General features: G+C 36.8%; 1 protein-coding gene and 1 long non-coding RNA gene across 4 annotated transcripts in view; one reads left to right on the forward strand and one right to left on the reverse strand.

Moving 5' to 3' along the window:
- LOC108317398 overlaps nucleotides 1-14,781 on the forward strand; it is a 320,387-nt gene that overhangs the window by 28,228 nt on the left and 277,378 nt on the right. For 2 of the 3 annotated variants that reach the window (XR_005203293.1, XR_005203292.1), the window contains exon 2: nucleotides 6,496-6,552. This is a non-coding gene — a long non-coding RNA (uncharacterized LOC108317398). Of the gene's footprint in view, nucleotides 1-6,495; nucleotides 6,553-8,520; nucleotides 8,588-14,781 lie in introns of all 3 variants that reach the window. The other variant, XR_005203291.1, reaches the window with a different exon arrangement.
- The window catches only part of CD96 (CD96 molecule), a 104,088-nt gene that overhangs the window by 6,880 nt on the left and 82,427 nt on the right, over nucleotides 1-14,781 (reverse strand). The window contains exons 11-12 of the mRNA XM_017547832.2: nucleotides 5,489-5,554; nucleotides 4,636-4,725 (exon numbers count right to left, since the gene is read on the reverse strand). Coding sequence (XP_017403321.1) covers nucleotides 4,636-4,725; nucleotides 5,489-5,554 — 156 coding nt within the window. The remainder of the gene's footprint in view (nucleotides 1-4,635; nucleotides 4,726-5,488; nucleotides 5,555-14,781) is intronic.

Here is a 14,781-nt window from a genome sequence, read left to right on the forward strand (position 1 = left end):
AAAAAGAGTCCAAAAAACATACACCTGGCCTCTTTTTCTTAAACATTCTTGGAATACTTTTCATAGCAGTGCATATTTACCTCGTTCTATTAAATGGCTGGATAGTTCAATGGATATACCAGGTTATTTAATTTATCTCATAATGTTAGATGGTTAAATTGTTTCCAGACTTTGTTATTGCTAATGATACCCCAGCCGAATTCCTTATACATGATAGATAGATCTTTAGGTATTTCGATTACATAGATCATTTAGACAAAAAGCTATCTGGATTAATTTTCTCTCCTAGGTAGTAAACTGCTTGTAAGTGAAGACAAGGATTTAAATTTCTTTCATTGCCCAGTTTTTGTTACACTGCTTTTCATATATCAAAATCTCAAAAAAATGCAGGTCAAAGACCTAGATTTCATATTAGTTATCACATCTTTTCTGTGTTTTACGTAGCATGAACTGCAACCACATGTTATCATGTTAGCATTGGTTAGAGATGTTGAAGATTTTTCCCTTTCATACAGCATGCATACAGGGATTTGAGGCCTTCCTGATTCTCACCCCTATCAAAGTAGAAACTGTGGGTTCCCTGGAGACCCATGTAGTCCTATAATACATAATCACGTGATAGATTGAATATACAGATGCCTAGAAAGTTTACATAGTTCAAACCACTAGAGTAGCATGATCATGAAAGAGACAATTGGTCAACTCAGTACTAGACTAAGTTCCATTTCACACAAGTCAAAATTTACTAAGCTCTCCCCTGGTAATATGGTAGGATATAATATTTTATCTCCAAAGTTTTAGATAAAGGAAAGAACAAAAGGTTTTATTTTTTCCATATGTTATTGGGGTACAGGTAGTATTTGGTTAAATGAGTAAGTTCTTCAGTGGTGATTTGTAAGATGTGGTGCACCCATTACTCAGGCAGTATACACGGCACCATATTTGTAGTCTTTCATCCCTTGACCCCCTCCCACTCTTCCCCCCAGGTCCCAAAGTCCACTGTGTTCTTATGTCTTTGCATTCTCATAGCTTACCTTCCCCACATGTCAGTGAGAACACATGATGTTTGGTTTTTCATTCCTGAGTTACATCACTTAGAATGGTAGTCTCCAATCTCATCCAGGTCACCACAAATGCTGTTAATTCATTCCTTTTTATGGCTGTGTAGTGTGTAGTATTCCATAGTGTGTGTGTATATGTGTGTGTGTGTGTGTGTGTGTGTGTATATATATATATATATGTACACATATGCGCCACAGTTTCTTTATCCACTCGTTGATTGGTGGACATTTGGTTGGTTCCATGATTTTGCAATTGTGAATTGTGCTGCTATGAACTTGCATGTGCAAGTACCTTTTTTGAGTAATGACTTCTTTTCCTCTGGGTAGATATCCAGTAGTGGGATTGCTGGATCAAATATTAGTTTTACTTTTTGTTCTTTAAGGAATCTCCGCACTGTTTTTCATAGTGGCTGTACTAGTTTATGTTCCCACTAGCAGTATAGAAGCATTCCCTGTTCACTTCATCCATGCCAACATCTACTGTTTTTTGATTTTTTGATTATGGCCATTCTTGCAGGATTAAGGTGGTATCGAATTGTGGCTTTAATTTGCATTTCCCTGATCATTAGTGATGTTGAACTTTTAAAAAAATATGTTTGTTAACCATTTGTATATCTTCTTTTGAGAATGGTTTATTCATGTCCTTAGCTCACTTTTTTTTTATAGGGTTGTTTGTTTATTTATTACTGATTTGTTCAAGTTAGTTGCAGATTCTGGATATAAGTCCTTTGTCAGATGTATAGATTTTGAAGGTTTTCTCCCACTCTGTGGGTTGTCTGTTTACTTTGATGACTGTTCCTTTTGCTGTGCAAAAGTGCTTTAGTTTAATCAGGTCCCAGCTATTTATCTTTGTTGTTATTGCATTTGCTTTGGGCCCTTGGTCATGAAATCCTTTCCTAACCAATGTCTAGAAGGATTTTTCCAGTGTTATCTTCTAGAATTTTTATAGTTTCAGGTCTTAGGTTTAAGTCCTTAATCCATCTTGTGTTGATTTTTGTATAAAGTGAGGATCCAGTTTAATTCTTCTACATGTCTTTGCTTCCCACATATCAGTGAGAACATAGCCAGTTACCCCAGCACCATTTATTAAAAATGATGGCCTTTCCTCACTTTATGTTTTGGTTTGCTTTGTAGAAAATCAGTTGGCTGTAAGTATTTGGGTTTATTTTTGGGTTCTCTATTCTGTTGCATTGGTCTGTGTGCCCATTTTTATACCAGTATCATGCTGTTTTGATAATTATGGCTTTATAGTATAGTTTGAAATCAGGTGTGTGATGCCTCCAGATTTGTTCTTTTTGCTTAGTCTTGCTTTGGCTATGTGTGCTCTTTTTTTGCTCCATATGAATTTTAAAATTGATTTTTTCTAATTTTGCGAAGTATGATGGTGGTATTCTGATGGGGATTGCACTGAATTTGTAGATTGCTTTTGGCAGTATGGTCATTTTTATAGTATTCATTTTACACATCCATGAGCATGGGACGTGTTTCATTTGTTTGTGTCATCTATGATTTCTCTCAGCAGTGTTTTCTAGTTTCCTTTCAGAGTTCTTTCAACTCCTTCGTTAGGTATATTCCTAAGTATTTTATTTTATTTTATTGCGGCTATTGTAAAAGGGGTTGAGTTTTTGATTTGATTCTCTGCTTGGTCGAACGTATCATCAGCAAACAGTGACAGTTTAACTTCCTCTTTATCAATTTGGTTTTGTCATATTACCAGGGTTGGTTTTCTGTTTTCCTCCAATTTGGGCAGGCTCTGTCAGAGGGAAGGTTTAGGGCTGAAGACTGTTGTTCAGATTCTTTTGTCTCACTGGATGTTCCCTTGATGTAGACTCTACCCCTTTTCCTATGGATGTGGCTCCCTGTGAGCCAAACTGCAGTGATTGTTGTCTCTCCTCTGGGTCTAGCCACCCAATGAGTCTGCCTGGCTCCAGGCTGGTACTGGAGGTTATCTGCACAGAGTCTTGTGATGTGAACCATCTATGGGTCTCTCAGCCGTGGATACCAGTGTCTGTTCTGGTGGAAGTGGCAGAGGGTGCAACGGACTCCATGAGGGTCCTTACCTTTGGTGGTTTAATGCTTTATTTTTGTTCTGGTTGGTCTCCTGCCAGGAGGTGGAGCTCTCCAGAAAGCATCAGCTGTAGTAGTCTGGAGAGGGACTGGTGGTGAGTGGTGCCCTAGAACTCCAAGATTACTTGCCCTTTGTCTTCCACTACCAGGTTGCATAGGGAAGGATCATCAGGTGACCGCGGGGCTAGGCACGTCTGAGCTGACTCTTCTTGGGCAGGTCTTGCTGCAGCTGCTGCGGGGGGTACGAGTGAGATTCACAGGTCACTGGAGTTGTGAACCTAGGAGAATTATGGCTGCCTTTGTTGATTATGCAGGTTGTCAGGAAAGTGGGGGATAACCAGCAGTCACAGGCCTCAGCCAGCTCCCATGCAAACCGAAGGGCCAGTCTCACTCCCACCATGCCCCCTAGCCAACAGCTCCGCGTCTGTTTCCAGGCAAAGGGTGAGATGGGCTTTGTGTGAGGCTGTCTACCTCTCAGAGTGTTTGGGGTGTTTCCTGGGTGCTGCAGGAGCAGTCTGTTTCCTTCAGAGGGCCTGTGGGTCCTCTCAAGATTGCTGGTTTGTTCTTGCAGTTGATCCGGAGCCAAAATTCACAATGCAAGCCTCCACATGCTGCTCTGTCCAGAGTTGTAAGCTAGTCCTGCCTCCCATCTGCAATGATCCCTCACTTTTACCAAACAAAAGATTTTAAAGAGGTCTTACATCAATGCCTACAATTTTTTTTTCCAATCAAATGTAGAAAATGAGACCACTGCCAAGATGGAAGTGGAAAAGCAGAACTCCACTCTTGACCCATCTCTAAACTAGACAGCTGTTTAAGGCACCAAATATCCTAAAATCTTGGTAGTGCCTCAGTTTGCAGATGTATTGCCATGACATGTGCAAGATTATGCTCCAGTGATCGGAAGACTGTATGACCTTTGATACAAAATGAGCTGAGTACCTAGGTGTAGTGCTCACTAGTCAAATGAACACCCCTGAAGTTGATTATGCCTGTGAACCTAGAATCATGACCTTCATTAGGAGGGTCCTAACTTTACTGAATCTTTTGCTCTCTTATGTTATAAAAGAAGGGATTACATTTTGCAAGAGAAAATTATATTAGTTGAATTATAGGAGTACTCTTTGTTCCAATGATTTCCTTCTCAGACTGTGTTTTCATGGGCCTGAAATATTTTTTTTGCTACTTTTCACCTGAATAATTCTTGTTTATTTTTGTCAGATTTTAATTTAAGTATCATATCCTCAGAGCGTCCTCTCCTATCATCCAATTAAAATCAGGACTTCCTGTTTGACAACACCTTGTCATAGTACTTATCTAAAATAGATTTAGTTGTATGATTATTTATTTACGATACATGATCTCTAATAGATTATAATCTTCAAAAAGCCAGCGTTTTCATTGTATATCCAACAACTGTCGTAGTGCCTGGCAAATGGTAGATATTTGGTAAGTATTTGTTGGTGAATAAAACATAAAATTCCCCAAAATATGATAAACGGCTTACCAGTGATATGGATGTGATTAGTTTTCATAGATCCATTGGCAGTTGTGGGGACTTCTGAAAATGCTCTGGCTGTGCTGGTAAAGACATTGTCTAGAAATATAAAGGGGATATCTGGGCAAGACATCTCAACTTGATCAAGTGGTATAAAATCACGATTGGGTATCATGTGCTATTTGAAAGAGCTCGATTTAAATTGTCTAAGTATCCCTTAAATGTTATGTGTAAAGTTTATTAAGAACCAATTTACAGCAAGGCTGGGATGCTGAGATATATCTACAATTGCCAAAGGAATACAATTTCCTATTGGTTAAAAAAAAAAAAAAAGAAGCTCCACACTTTCAAACAACAAGATGATGTCTGCTAAAGAATCTCTGTGAGAAATTTAAGTGGTCCAGAAAAAGGCCAGAGTTGGGGGTCATGGAAAAGTGAGGCCCTATCCCCATTCTTTTGGTATGAGAGGTATCGCTGATCAAAGTACTGATTTCTCCCAATGCCAATGTGTTTGATAAGGTTAATAAAAATTCCTTTCCAACATTAGGCTAGACAAATCCATGTTGACGAATTATTCTGTTTTCCAATGAAAAAAAGGAAATGCATTTTTCATAGATATAACTGGTAAAAAATGCTATTATGCAGATTTTTTGAAATAAAATGTATAAAAATCTAAGGCTTGGTGTCTGAATATCTTCTTTGAATGTCTGGGAAGAATTTTGGTTCCATTCATTGCAATTTTCACCATCAAGGTGTACTTTTATATAAATCTATCTGATGCTAAGTTCTTGTTTTTACACCTTGTACCCAAATAAAGCTGACCACTACCTTCAATGTCCCTGGATCTTCCGCAGCTACTCACCATGAAGTGTTGAGCCTGCACCTGAGGGAGATGAACTGTGTGTTTCATGGGGTATCCGTGAAACTGCTAAAGAAGAAGATACTAGAAGAGTTAACCTATATAAGATGGTTATTCTATTATCTCTTCTTGATTGCTAATTGAATCTAATAATTATAAAAAAGGATATTAGTGAATACTTAAAGCAAAATCACTAAACTGTTCTGTAGCATACACTAGAATGTCCTCAAAGTGGGAGTTGAAGAGATTCTTGTAGTTCAGATGTCTATAATAAGAAAAGTTTTAATTATGGCCCCTTAGAAGCAGGAAAAGATATGGAAAGAAAACACTAGGAGATGTTCTTTTAGCCAGAGAGTGTGTCATGCTCATTTCATAGATGAGCCAAAAAAAAAAAAAAAAAAAAAGCAAAAACAAAAAAGTGGAAGAGAATAAAAGTCCAGATGTGTTATGGTGGCCTTTAGTCAAGAAAAGCTGCCAATGGGACTTTGAAGACCTTGCTAGAACATGCATAAGGGAAGAAAATACTTTGTGCTTGTGGGTCAGCTGACATTCTTGCTGAACTGTGAAAACGAAACGTGTTGGCAGTGAATTATCAGACCCCTGTGGTCACAGACCTTGTCAGCTGCTGAGTGAGTCCTTTTGAAGCATTTAGAAGCAAATCTTTCCCTTGAGTGGATGGCAGCGAACTCAGGCAGCACATATGGCTGTTGAAATAGATCTAACAACTCATTTTGTTTATTGCCCCATCTCTGGCAAGAAAGATTCACTCCTTGGCAGGCACCATGTATCTGTATCTGATAAAAGGCCTGCAGTGTAATGAAAAGTAAAATAACTATAGTACTACATGGTTGTAATCAGTACAAAGATATTACATCCATTCATTTAAAATATTAGCATACATGCTGTTCCCAGTGAAAAGCTTTCTTGTGTGTCAAGACCAAATCAAATGAGCAAAACCAAAACAAAACAAACCATATTCTTAGCCCTCTCTATTCTTTGTTTCTTCTTAGGTATCAACAGGAGTTGCAGCTGCTGACAAAGGTGTGTGATCAGGCTCTCCAGAAGAGGTGAGAGTCCATTGTTTATGGCTTGATTAGAGGACAGTTTGTCATAGCTATTTCCGTGTGGGTTTCATACACAACTTTTTTGCAATCTGCGTTCAGGGAGATGTTCTTATTTTCAATATAATTCTCTGATCCTGCATATGTGATCTTTATTAACTTGTCTAGACAGAATACCAAGGCCTATAGATGATGATGGACTAAGCATTTTTTAATGATTATGTCACTAGCCAGAATTTGATTTCCAAAGAAAAATAACTAATTGAAAAACAACTGGGACCAGGCCTAGATTTAGGTAAAATTATAAAGAAGGCAGTTTGTTCTGAATAACCTTGTAGTTTTTTTGCTCAATATGGTATGGCGTCTTCTTTAATTTCTTACTTTCTAACCTTGATGCCTTTATTTGTATCTCATCAAAATATGTTTGCAAGAAGGAATGGGATAAATTAATTTATGCTAAAGTCTATATGGCTGAATGAGTGCTATCCATTTAAGGAAAATGGGTATTTAAAAATATTTTCCATTTCATGTTTATTATCGGTGAATCAATATAGAACATTTTGTAATGGTTAGTGATGTGTGGACATTAATAGTTTTCACCAAGTATGCAGAGCCAGGCTTTTCTGATCAATATTGATTTTCCCCAAGCAAAATAACTTAACATAATTTTAGGAGATGGTGATACCATCAGCATGATTACAAATTACAAACATTACAACACTTAAAGTACGCAATTTTGTTTTTGTAATTTCATAAAACTTCTTTTTGGATTTCTACTAACATTCCCAATTTTAAAAGACTCCTAAAAATAAAGCCTGATAAAATTAAAAAACATAAGCCATTTTGGAAAAGTAGGGAATTATTTTTCTAATTTTTACTTTGAGGTTTTTTTGTTTTTGTTTTGATCTGTTAACAACATGTAGTGGGAAGTATGGTGAGAGAGGTGAAGAAAATGGAGTTTCCTGTTGATGAATTCCACATGTCTGAAAATACTTAAATATATGACGGTAAACTTTCAGAGCCAGAATTATATTATAAAAAATAGTCTTTTAGCAAGATGAAGAGATGAACAATTCTAGTATCACTTGCTCCTGCAGGAGGGAACATCCTGAAGAATGCTTGTTTACTGAATCCTCTTTAAGACAGAGTTGACTACTTCTAGCGATTCATCTTTTGATGAAACAATACTTTCCTGAATGCTTTTCCACTCTATCGTTTAGAGATCTAATTTTCAGAATGTGAAAATTTGGCTATTCTGTATGCCCTTTTAAAATCTTGGGAGTCTCAGCAGAATTATGTTGCTACTGTCTTTTAATTGACTGAAATGTTCTGTGTACTTCAAGGCAACATTATGTTCATTAACTGCATGACTTAATTCTCCTTTAAATCCTTTGAGTACACATTTTCACAAATCCACAAATGAACACTACTTTGACATTTGAATGATAAACACCAGCTTGACTGATAAACTTCTCTACAGTACCAATATATACTGCAAATATGAATGTTTTTCAGATACTGTGTTATTGAAGCTTCTCAAGTAAATTATTATATCCTTCCTTGAGCATAACATCAGACTCTTCCACAATTTCTTTAAATTTCGCTTTTGTAAAAGCTTGTTCAACAAAGACACTATGTTGGATAGTATACTATTCTACCATAAACGGGCACTTCTCTTAATGGTAACAGGTTTAACTGCAATAATAAAATATTTTTCTTTTAGTTGCAATATTAATAAAATTTTTCTTTTAGTCACCTTTTTCTTTTAGTTGCAATATTAATAAAATATTTTTCTTTTAGTTGCTTTTTTGACATTCACTTGTGACAAGTTTATAGTTGTCAATCATATTATAACACATTACACATCTTTTCCCTTTGTAGGAAAATCTACTTAGTGTCATAGCAAAGTCCATTATTATCTGAAGTTTGGCATCTTCCTTTAATAAAACCACAGATAATTTGTTATCTTTGCAGGGTTCTTGACGCAAACTGAACTTTTCTGGAATTCTTGCATCATTTTTACATGCACAGCAGACTTTTGGTGAGTCATTTCTTAGCTATCTAATATTCCTAAGGCATTCTGAGTTCTTCCGTTTTTGATTTTGTCCTCGAACAACAGTATAGGTGGCAAATAATATCCAGAGATACAAGGCCTGTCCACAGGAATCTTGATGATTTTGATTTTTTGTCTCATCTTCCTTTTCAAGGTGAATATGTACTGGGCCAGCACCACCTCTGCCACCAGGATGCACACACTGGTGCTAGCTTCTGTGACCACTTTTGCCATGTCCACCTGGTCCACAAATGCAGCTCTCATGCTCTTTCCGACAAAGATAACACTCACAAGTTTTGCACGTGTGGAGCTTGTGCCTTAACCATGGGGAAAACCATAGAAACTGTGCAGGCCTGACTTCATTGCACTTCACAGATACTGCTTTTTTTTTCTTTCTTTTTTTTTTTTTTTTTTTTTTTTTTCAAATTGAAGGTTTGTGGCAACCCTTTGTCAGGCAAGTCTATAGGTGCCATTTTTCCAACAGCATGTGCTCAATTCACATCTTTGTGCCACATTTTGGTAATTCTTCAAATATTTCAAACTTTCATATTATTGTTATATCTATTATGGTGATCTGTGATCAGGGATCTTAGATATTACCATTGAAATTGTTTTAGAGCACCACAAACTGCACCCATAGAAGATTGAGAACTTAATTGATAAATGCTGTGTATATTCTGACTGCTTCACTTATTTGTGGTTTCCCCATCTCTCCTCCTCTCTTTAGGCCTCTTATTTTTTTATCTGAGATACAACAATATTGAAATTAGGCCAATTAATAATCCTAAAACAGCCTCTGAGAGTTCAAAGGAAAGGAAGAGAAGCATATTTCTCACTTTAAATCAATTGCTAGAAATAATTAAGTTTACTGAGGAAGGTATGTCAAAAGCTGAGATAGGCTCAAAGCTAGGCCTTTTGGGTCAAATGATTAGCCAAGTTGTGACTGCAAAGGAAAAGTTCTTGAAGGCAACTAAAAGTGCCACCTCAGTGAACATATGGATGGTAACACTGCTGATATGGAGAAAATTTGAGAACATGTGGTGTTTAGTTATTTTGTTCCTGCATTAGTTTGCTGAAGATAACAGCTTTCAACTCCATCCATGTCCCTGCAAAGGACATGATCTCATTCCTTTTTATGACTGTATAGTATTCCATGATGTATACATATTGCTTTTTCTTTATCCAGTTGATTATTGATGGGCATTTAGGTTGATTCCCCGTCTTTGCTATTGTGAATAGTACTGCAATGAACATACCCGTGCATGCATCTTAATAATAGAGTGATTTATATTCATTTGGCTATACACTTAGTAATGGGATTGCTGGGTTGAATGATATTTCTGCCTCTAGGTCTTTGTGGAATCACCACACTGTCTTCTACAATGGTTGAACTAATTTACACTTCCACCAACAGTGTAAAAGCATTCCTTTTTCTACACAAGTTCACTAGCATCTGTTGTATTTTAGCTTTTTAGTAATAGCCATTCTGACTGGTGTGAGATGGTATCTCATTGCGGTTTTGATATGCATTTCTCTAATGATCAGTCATGTTGAGTTTTTTTCATATTTCTGCCACATGTATGTCTTCTTTTGAGAATTGCCTGTTCATATCCTTTGCCTACTTTTTAATGGGGTTGTTTTTTGCTTGTAAATTAGTTTAAGCTATTTATAGATGCTGGCTATTATACTTTTTTCAGAAGGATAGATGGCAAAAATTTTATCCCATTCTGTGGGCTGTCTGTTTACTCTGTTGATAGTTTCTTTTGCTGTGCTAAGCTTTTTAGTTTAATAGATCCCATTTGTCAATTTTTGCTTTCGTTGCAATAGCTTTGTCATCTTCTTCTTGAAATCTTTGCTTGTCCTATATCCTGAATGGTATAGGCTAGGTTTTCTTCTAGTTTTTTTATAGCTTTAGGTTTTACATTTAAGTCTTTAATCCATCTTGAGTTGATTTTTTTATATGGAATAAGGAAGGGATCCAGTTTCAATTTTCTGCATATGGCTAGCCATTTCTCCCAACAAAATTTATTAAATAGGGAATCCTTTTCCCATTGCTTGTTTTGTAAGGTTTGTTGAAGATCAGATAGTTGTAGGTGTGTGGTCTTATTTCTGGATTCTCTGTTCCATTTGTCTATGTGTCTGTTCTTGTACCAGTACAATGCTGTTTTGGTTACTGTAGCCCTGCAGTATAGTCTGAAGTCAGGTAGCATGATGCCTCCTTTGTTCTTTTTATTTAGGGTTGCCTTGGCTATTGAGGCTCTTTTTTTGGTTCCATATGAATTTTAAAAGTTTTTTTTTTTTCCAATTCTGTGAGGAATGTCAATGGTAGTTTAATGGGAATAGCAGTGAATCCATAAATTGCTTTGTGTGGTATGGGATTTCATGTTATTGAGTCTTCCTATCCATGTGCATGGAATGTTTTTCCATTCGTGTAATATCTGATTTCTTTGAGAAGGCTTGTGGTTCTCCTTGTAGAGGTTCTTCACTTCCCTTGTTAGCTGTATTCCCAGGTATTTTATTCTTTTTGTGGCAATTGTGAATGGGAGTTCATTTGTAATTTGGCTCTCAGCTTTCTTGTTGTTGGTGTATAGGATTGCTATCAATTTTTGCACATTCATTTTGTATTCTGAGCCTTTTCTGAAGTTGCTTTTCAGTTTAAGAAGGTTTTGGGGCCGGGCGCGGTGGCACAAGCCTGTAATCCCAGCACTTTGGGAGGCCGAGGCGGGTGGATCACGAGGTCAAGAGATCGAGACCATCCTGGTCAACATGGTGAAACCGCGTCTCTACTAAAAGTACAAAAAATCAGCTGGGCATGGTGGCACATGCCTGTAGTCCCGGCTACTCAGGAGGCTGAGGCAGGAGAATTGCCTGAACCCAGGACGCGGAGGTTGCGGTGAGCCAAGATTGCGCCGTTGCACTCCAGCCTGAGTAACAAGAGTGAAACTCCGTCTCAAAAAAAAAGAAGCTTTTGGGCTGAGACAATGAGATTTCCTAGACATAGAATCATGTTATCTGCAAACAAAGATACTTTGACTTCCTTTATTCCTATTTGAATAACTTTATTTCTTTCTCTTGCCTGACTGCCCTGGCCAGAGCTTCCAATACTATGTTGAATAGAAATGCTGAGAGAGGGCATTCCTATTCAACATAGTATTGGAACCACCTTGTCTTGTGGCCATTTTCAAGGGGAATGCTTCCAGCTTTTGCTCATTCAGTATGATATTGGCCTGTGGGTTTGTCATATATGGCTCTTATTATTTTGAGGTATGTTCCTTCAATTCTTAGTTTATTGAGAGTTTTTAACATGAAGGGATGTTACATTTTAATGAAGGTTTTTTCTGCTTTTTTGAGATAATCATGTGGTTTCTGTCTTTAGTTCTGTTTATGTGATGAATCACATTTATTAATTAGTGTAGGTAGAACCAGGCTTGCATCCTGGGAATGAAGCCAACTTGATCATGATGGATAAGCTTTTTATGTGCTGCTGGGTTTGGTTTGCTAGTATTTTGTTGAGGATTTTTGCATCGATGTCTATCAAGGATATTGGTCTGAAGTTATCTTTTTTTGTTGTATCTCTGCCAGATTTTGGATGAGGATGATGCTGGCTTCGTGGAACAAGTTAGGAAGAGTTTCCTTCTTTTCAGTTTTTTAGAATGATTTCAGTAGGAATAGTACCAGTTCTTCTTTGTTCCTCTGGTAGAATTCAGCTGTGAATCCATATAATCCTGAGCTTTTTTGGTTGGTAGGCTATTATTTACTGCCTCAATTTCAGAATTTGTTATTGGTCTATTCAGGAATTCAGTTTCTGATTGTCTTGGGAAGGTATATATGTCTAGGAATTTATCCATTTCTTCTAGATTTTTTAGTTCATTTGCAGAGAGGTGTGTATAGTATTCTCTAATGATTGTATTTCTGTGGGGTCAGTGGTAATATTCCTTTTATAATTTCTGATAGTGTTTATTCTTCTCTCTTTTCTTTATTAGTCTAGCTAGTAGTAAATCTATTTTATTAATCTTTTTCAGAAAACTAGCTCCTAGATTGGCTGATTTATTGAAAGGCTTTTTGTGTGTGTGTGTGTGTGTCTCCATCTTCTTCATTTCATCTCTCATCTTGGTTATTTCTTGTCTTCTGCTAGCTTTGGGATTTGTTTGCTACTGGTTCTCTAGTTCTTTTAGTTGTAATGTTATTTTTTAACTTGAGTTCTTTCTAGCTTTTTGATGTGAGCATTTACTGCTATCAGTTTCCTTCTTAGAACTGCTTTAGCTGTGTCCTAGAGATTCTGGTATGTTGTATTGCTGTTTTCATAAGTTTCAAAGAACTTCTTGATTTCTGCCTTAATTTCATTATTAACCCAAAAGTCATTCATGAACAGGTTGTTCGATTTTTATGTAGTTGTATGGTTTTGAGTGAATTTCTTAATCTTGAGTTCTCAGTTGATTGTGCTGTGGTCTGAGAGACTTTATCATTATTTCAGTTCTTTTGCATTTGCTAATTTGTGTTTTTATTTCTGATTATGTGATCAATTTTAGAGGAAGTGCCATGAGGTGATGAGAAGAATGTATATATTCTGTTGTTTTGGGGTAGAGAGTTCTGTAGATATTTATAAGGTCCACTGGATCTAGAGCTGAATTCAAGTCCTGAATGTCTCTGTTGATTTTTGTCTTGATGATCTGCCTAACATTGTCACTGGGGTGTTAAAGTCTCCTACTATTACTGTGTGAGAGTTTAAGTCTCTTTAAGAACTTGCTTCATGAATCTGAGTGGTCCTATATTGGGTACATATAAATTTAGTTTAGTTAGGTCTTCTTGATGAATTAAGCCATTTACCATTATGTAATGCTCTTTTTTTGTCTTTTCTTATCTTTGTTTAAAGTATGTTTTGTCAGAGACTAAGATTGCAACCTTTGCTTTCTTCTGTTTTCCATTTGTTTGGTAAAGTTTTCTCCATCCCTTTATTTTGAGCCTATGTGTCTTTGCAAGTGAGATGGGTCTCTTGAAGACAGCATACTGATGGGTCATGGTTCTTTATCCAGCTTGCCTTTCTGTATCTTTTAATTTAGCCCATTTATATTTAAGATTAGTATTGTTATATGTGGATTTGATCCTGTAATCATGATGCTAGCTGGTTATATTTCATACTTGTTTATATGGTTGCTTCACAATGTCACTGCTCTGTGTACTTTAGTGTGTTTTTGTAGTGGCTGGTAATGATCTTTCCTTTCCATTTTTAGTGCATCCTTCAGGACCTCTTGTAAAGCAGGTCTGGTGGTAATGAATTCTCTCAACATTTGCTTATCTGAAAAGGATCTTATTTCTCCTTCATATATAAAGCTTAGTTTGGCCAGAGATGAAATTCTGGGTTGAAAATTCTTTTCTTTATTAATGTTGAATATAGAGTCCCAGTCTCTTATGGCTTGTAGGATTTCTGCTGAGATGTCCACTGTTGTCTGATGGTCTTTGCCTTTGTAGGTGACTGGGCCATTCTCTCTGGCTGCCTTTACCATTTTTTTCTTTCATTTTGACCTTGGAGAATCTGATGATTATGTGTCTTGTGCATGTTCTTCTCATGGACTATCTTACTGGGGTTCTCTGTATTTCTTGAATTTGAATGTTGACTTGTCTTGCTAGGTTGGTGAAGTTCTCCTGGATGATATCCTGAAGTATGTTTTCCAAATTGGTTCCATTCTCATCTCTTTCAGGTACCCCAAACATTCATAGATTCAGTCTCTTTACATAATCCCATATTTCTCAGAGGTTTTGTTCATTTCTTTTCATTCTTTTTTCTGTTTTTGTCTGCCTGTCTTATTTTAGAAAGACAGTCTTCAACTCTGAGATTCTTGCCTCCACTTGGTCTATTCTGCTATTAAAGCTGGTGATTGCATTGTGAAGTTCTTGCAGTGTGTTTTTCAGCTCTATCACGTCAGTTATGTTCCTTTCTATACTACTGTTTTGGCTGTCAACTCCTACATTGTTTAATCATGATTTTTAGCTTCTTTGCATCGGGTTACAACATGCTTCTTTAGCTCAGTGAAGTTCATTTTTATCCAGGTTCTGATGTCTACTTCTGTTATTTTAGTGATCTCCACCTCAGCTCAGATCTGAACCATTGGTGGGGAGGTGTTGTGGTCATTTGGAGGAATGGGAACATTCCTTCTTTTTTTTTCCTTTTTTTTTTTTTTTTG

The sequence above is a fragment of the Cebus imitator genome, unplaced genomic scaffold, assembly GCF_001604975.1.
Source record: "Cebus imitator isolate Cc_AM_T3 unplaced genomic scaffold, Cebus_imitator-1.0 Scaffold201, whole genome shotgun sequence".
NCBI classification, from domain to species: domain Eukaryota; kingdom Metazoa; phylum Chordata; class Mammalia; order Primates; family Cebidae; genus Cebus; species Cebus imitator.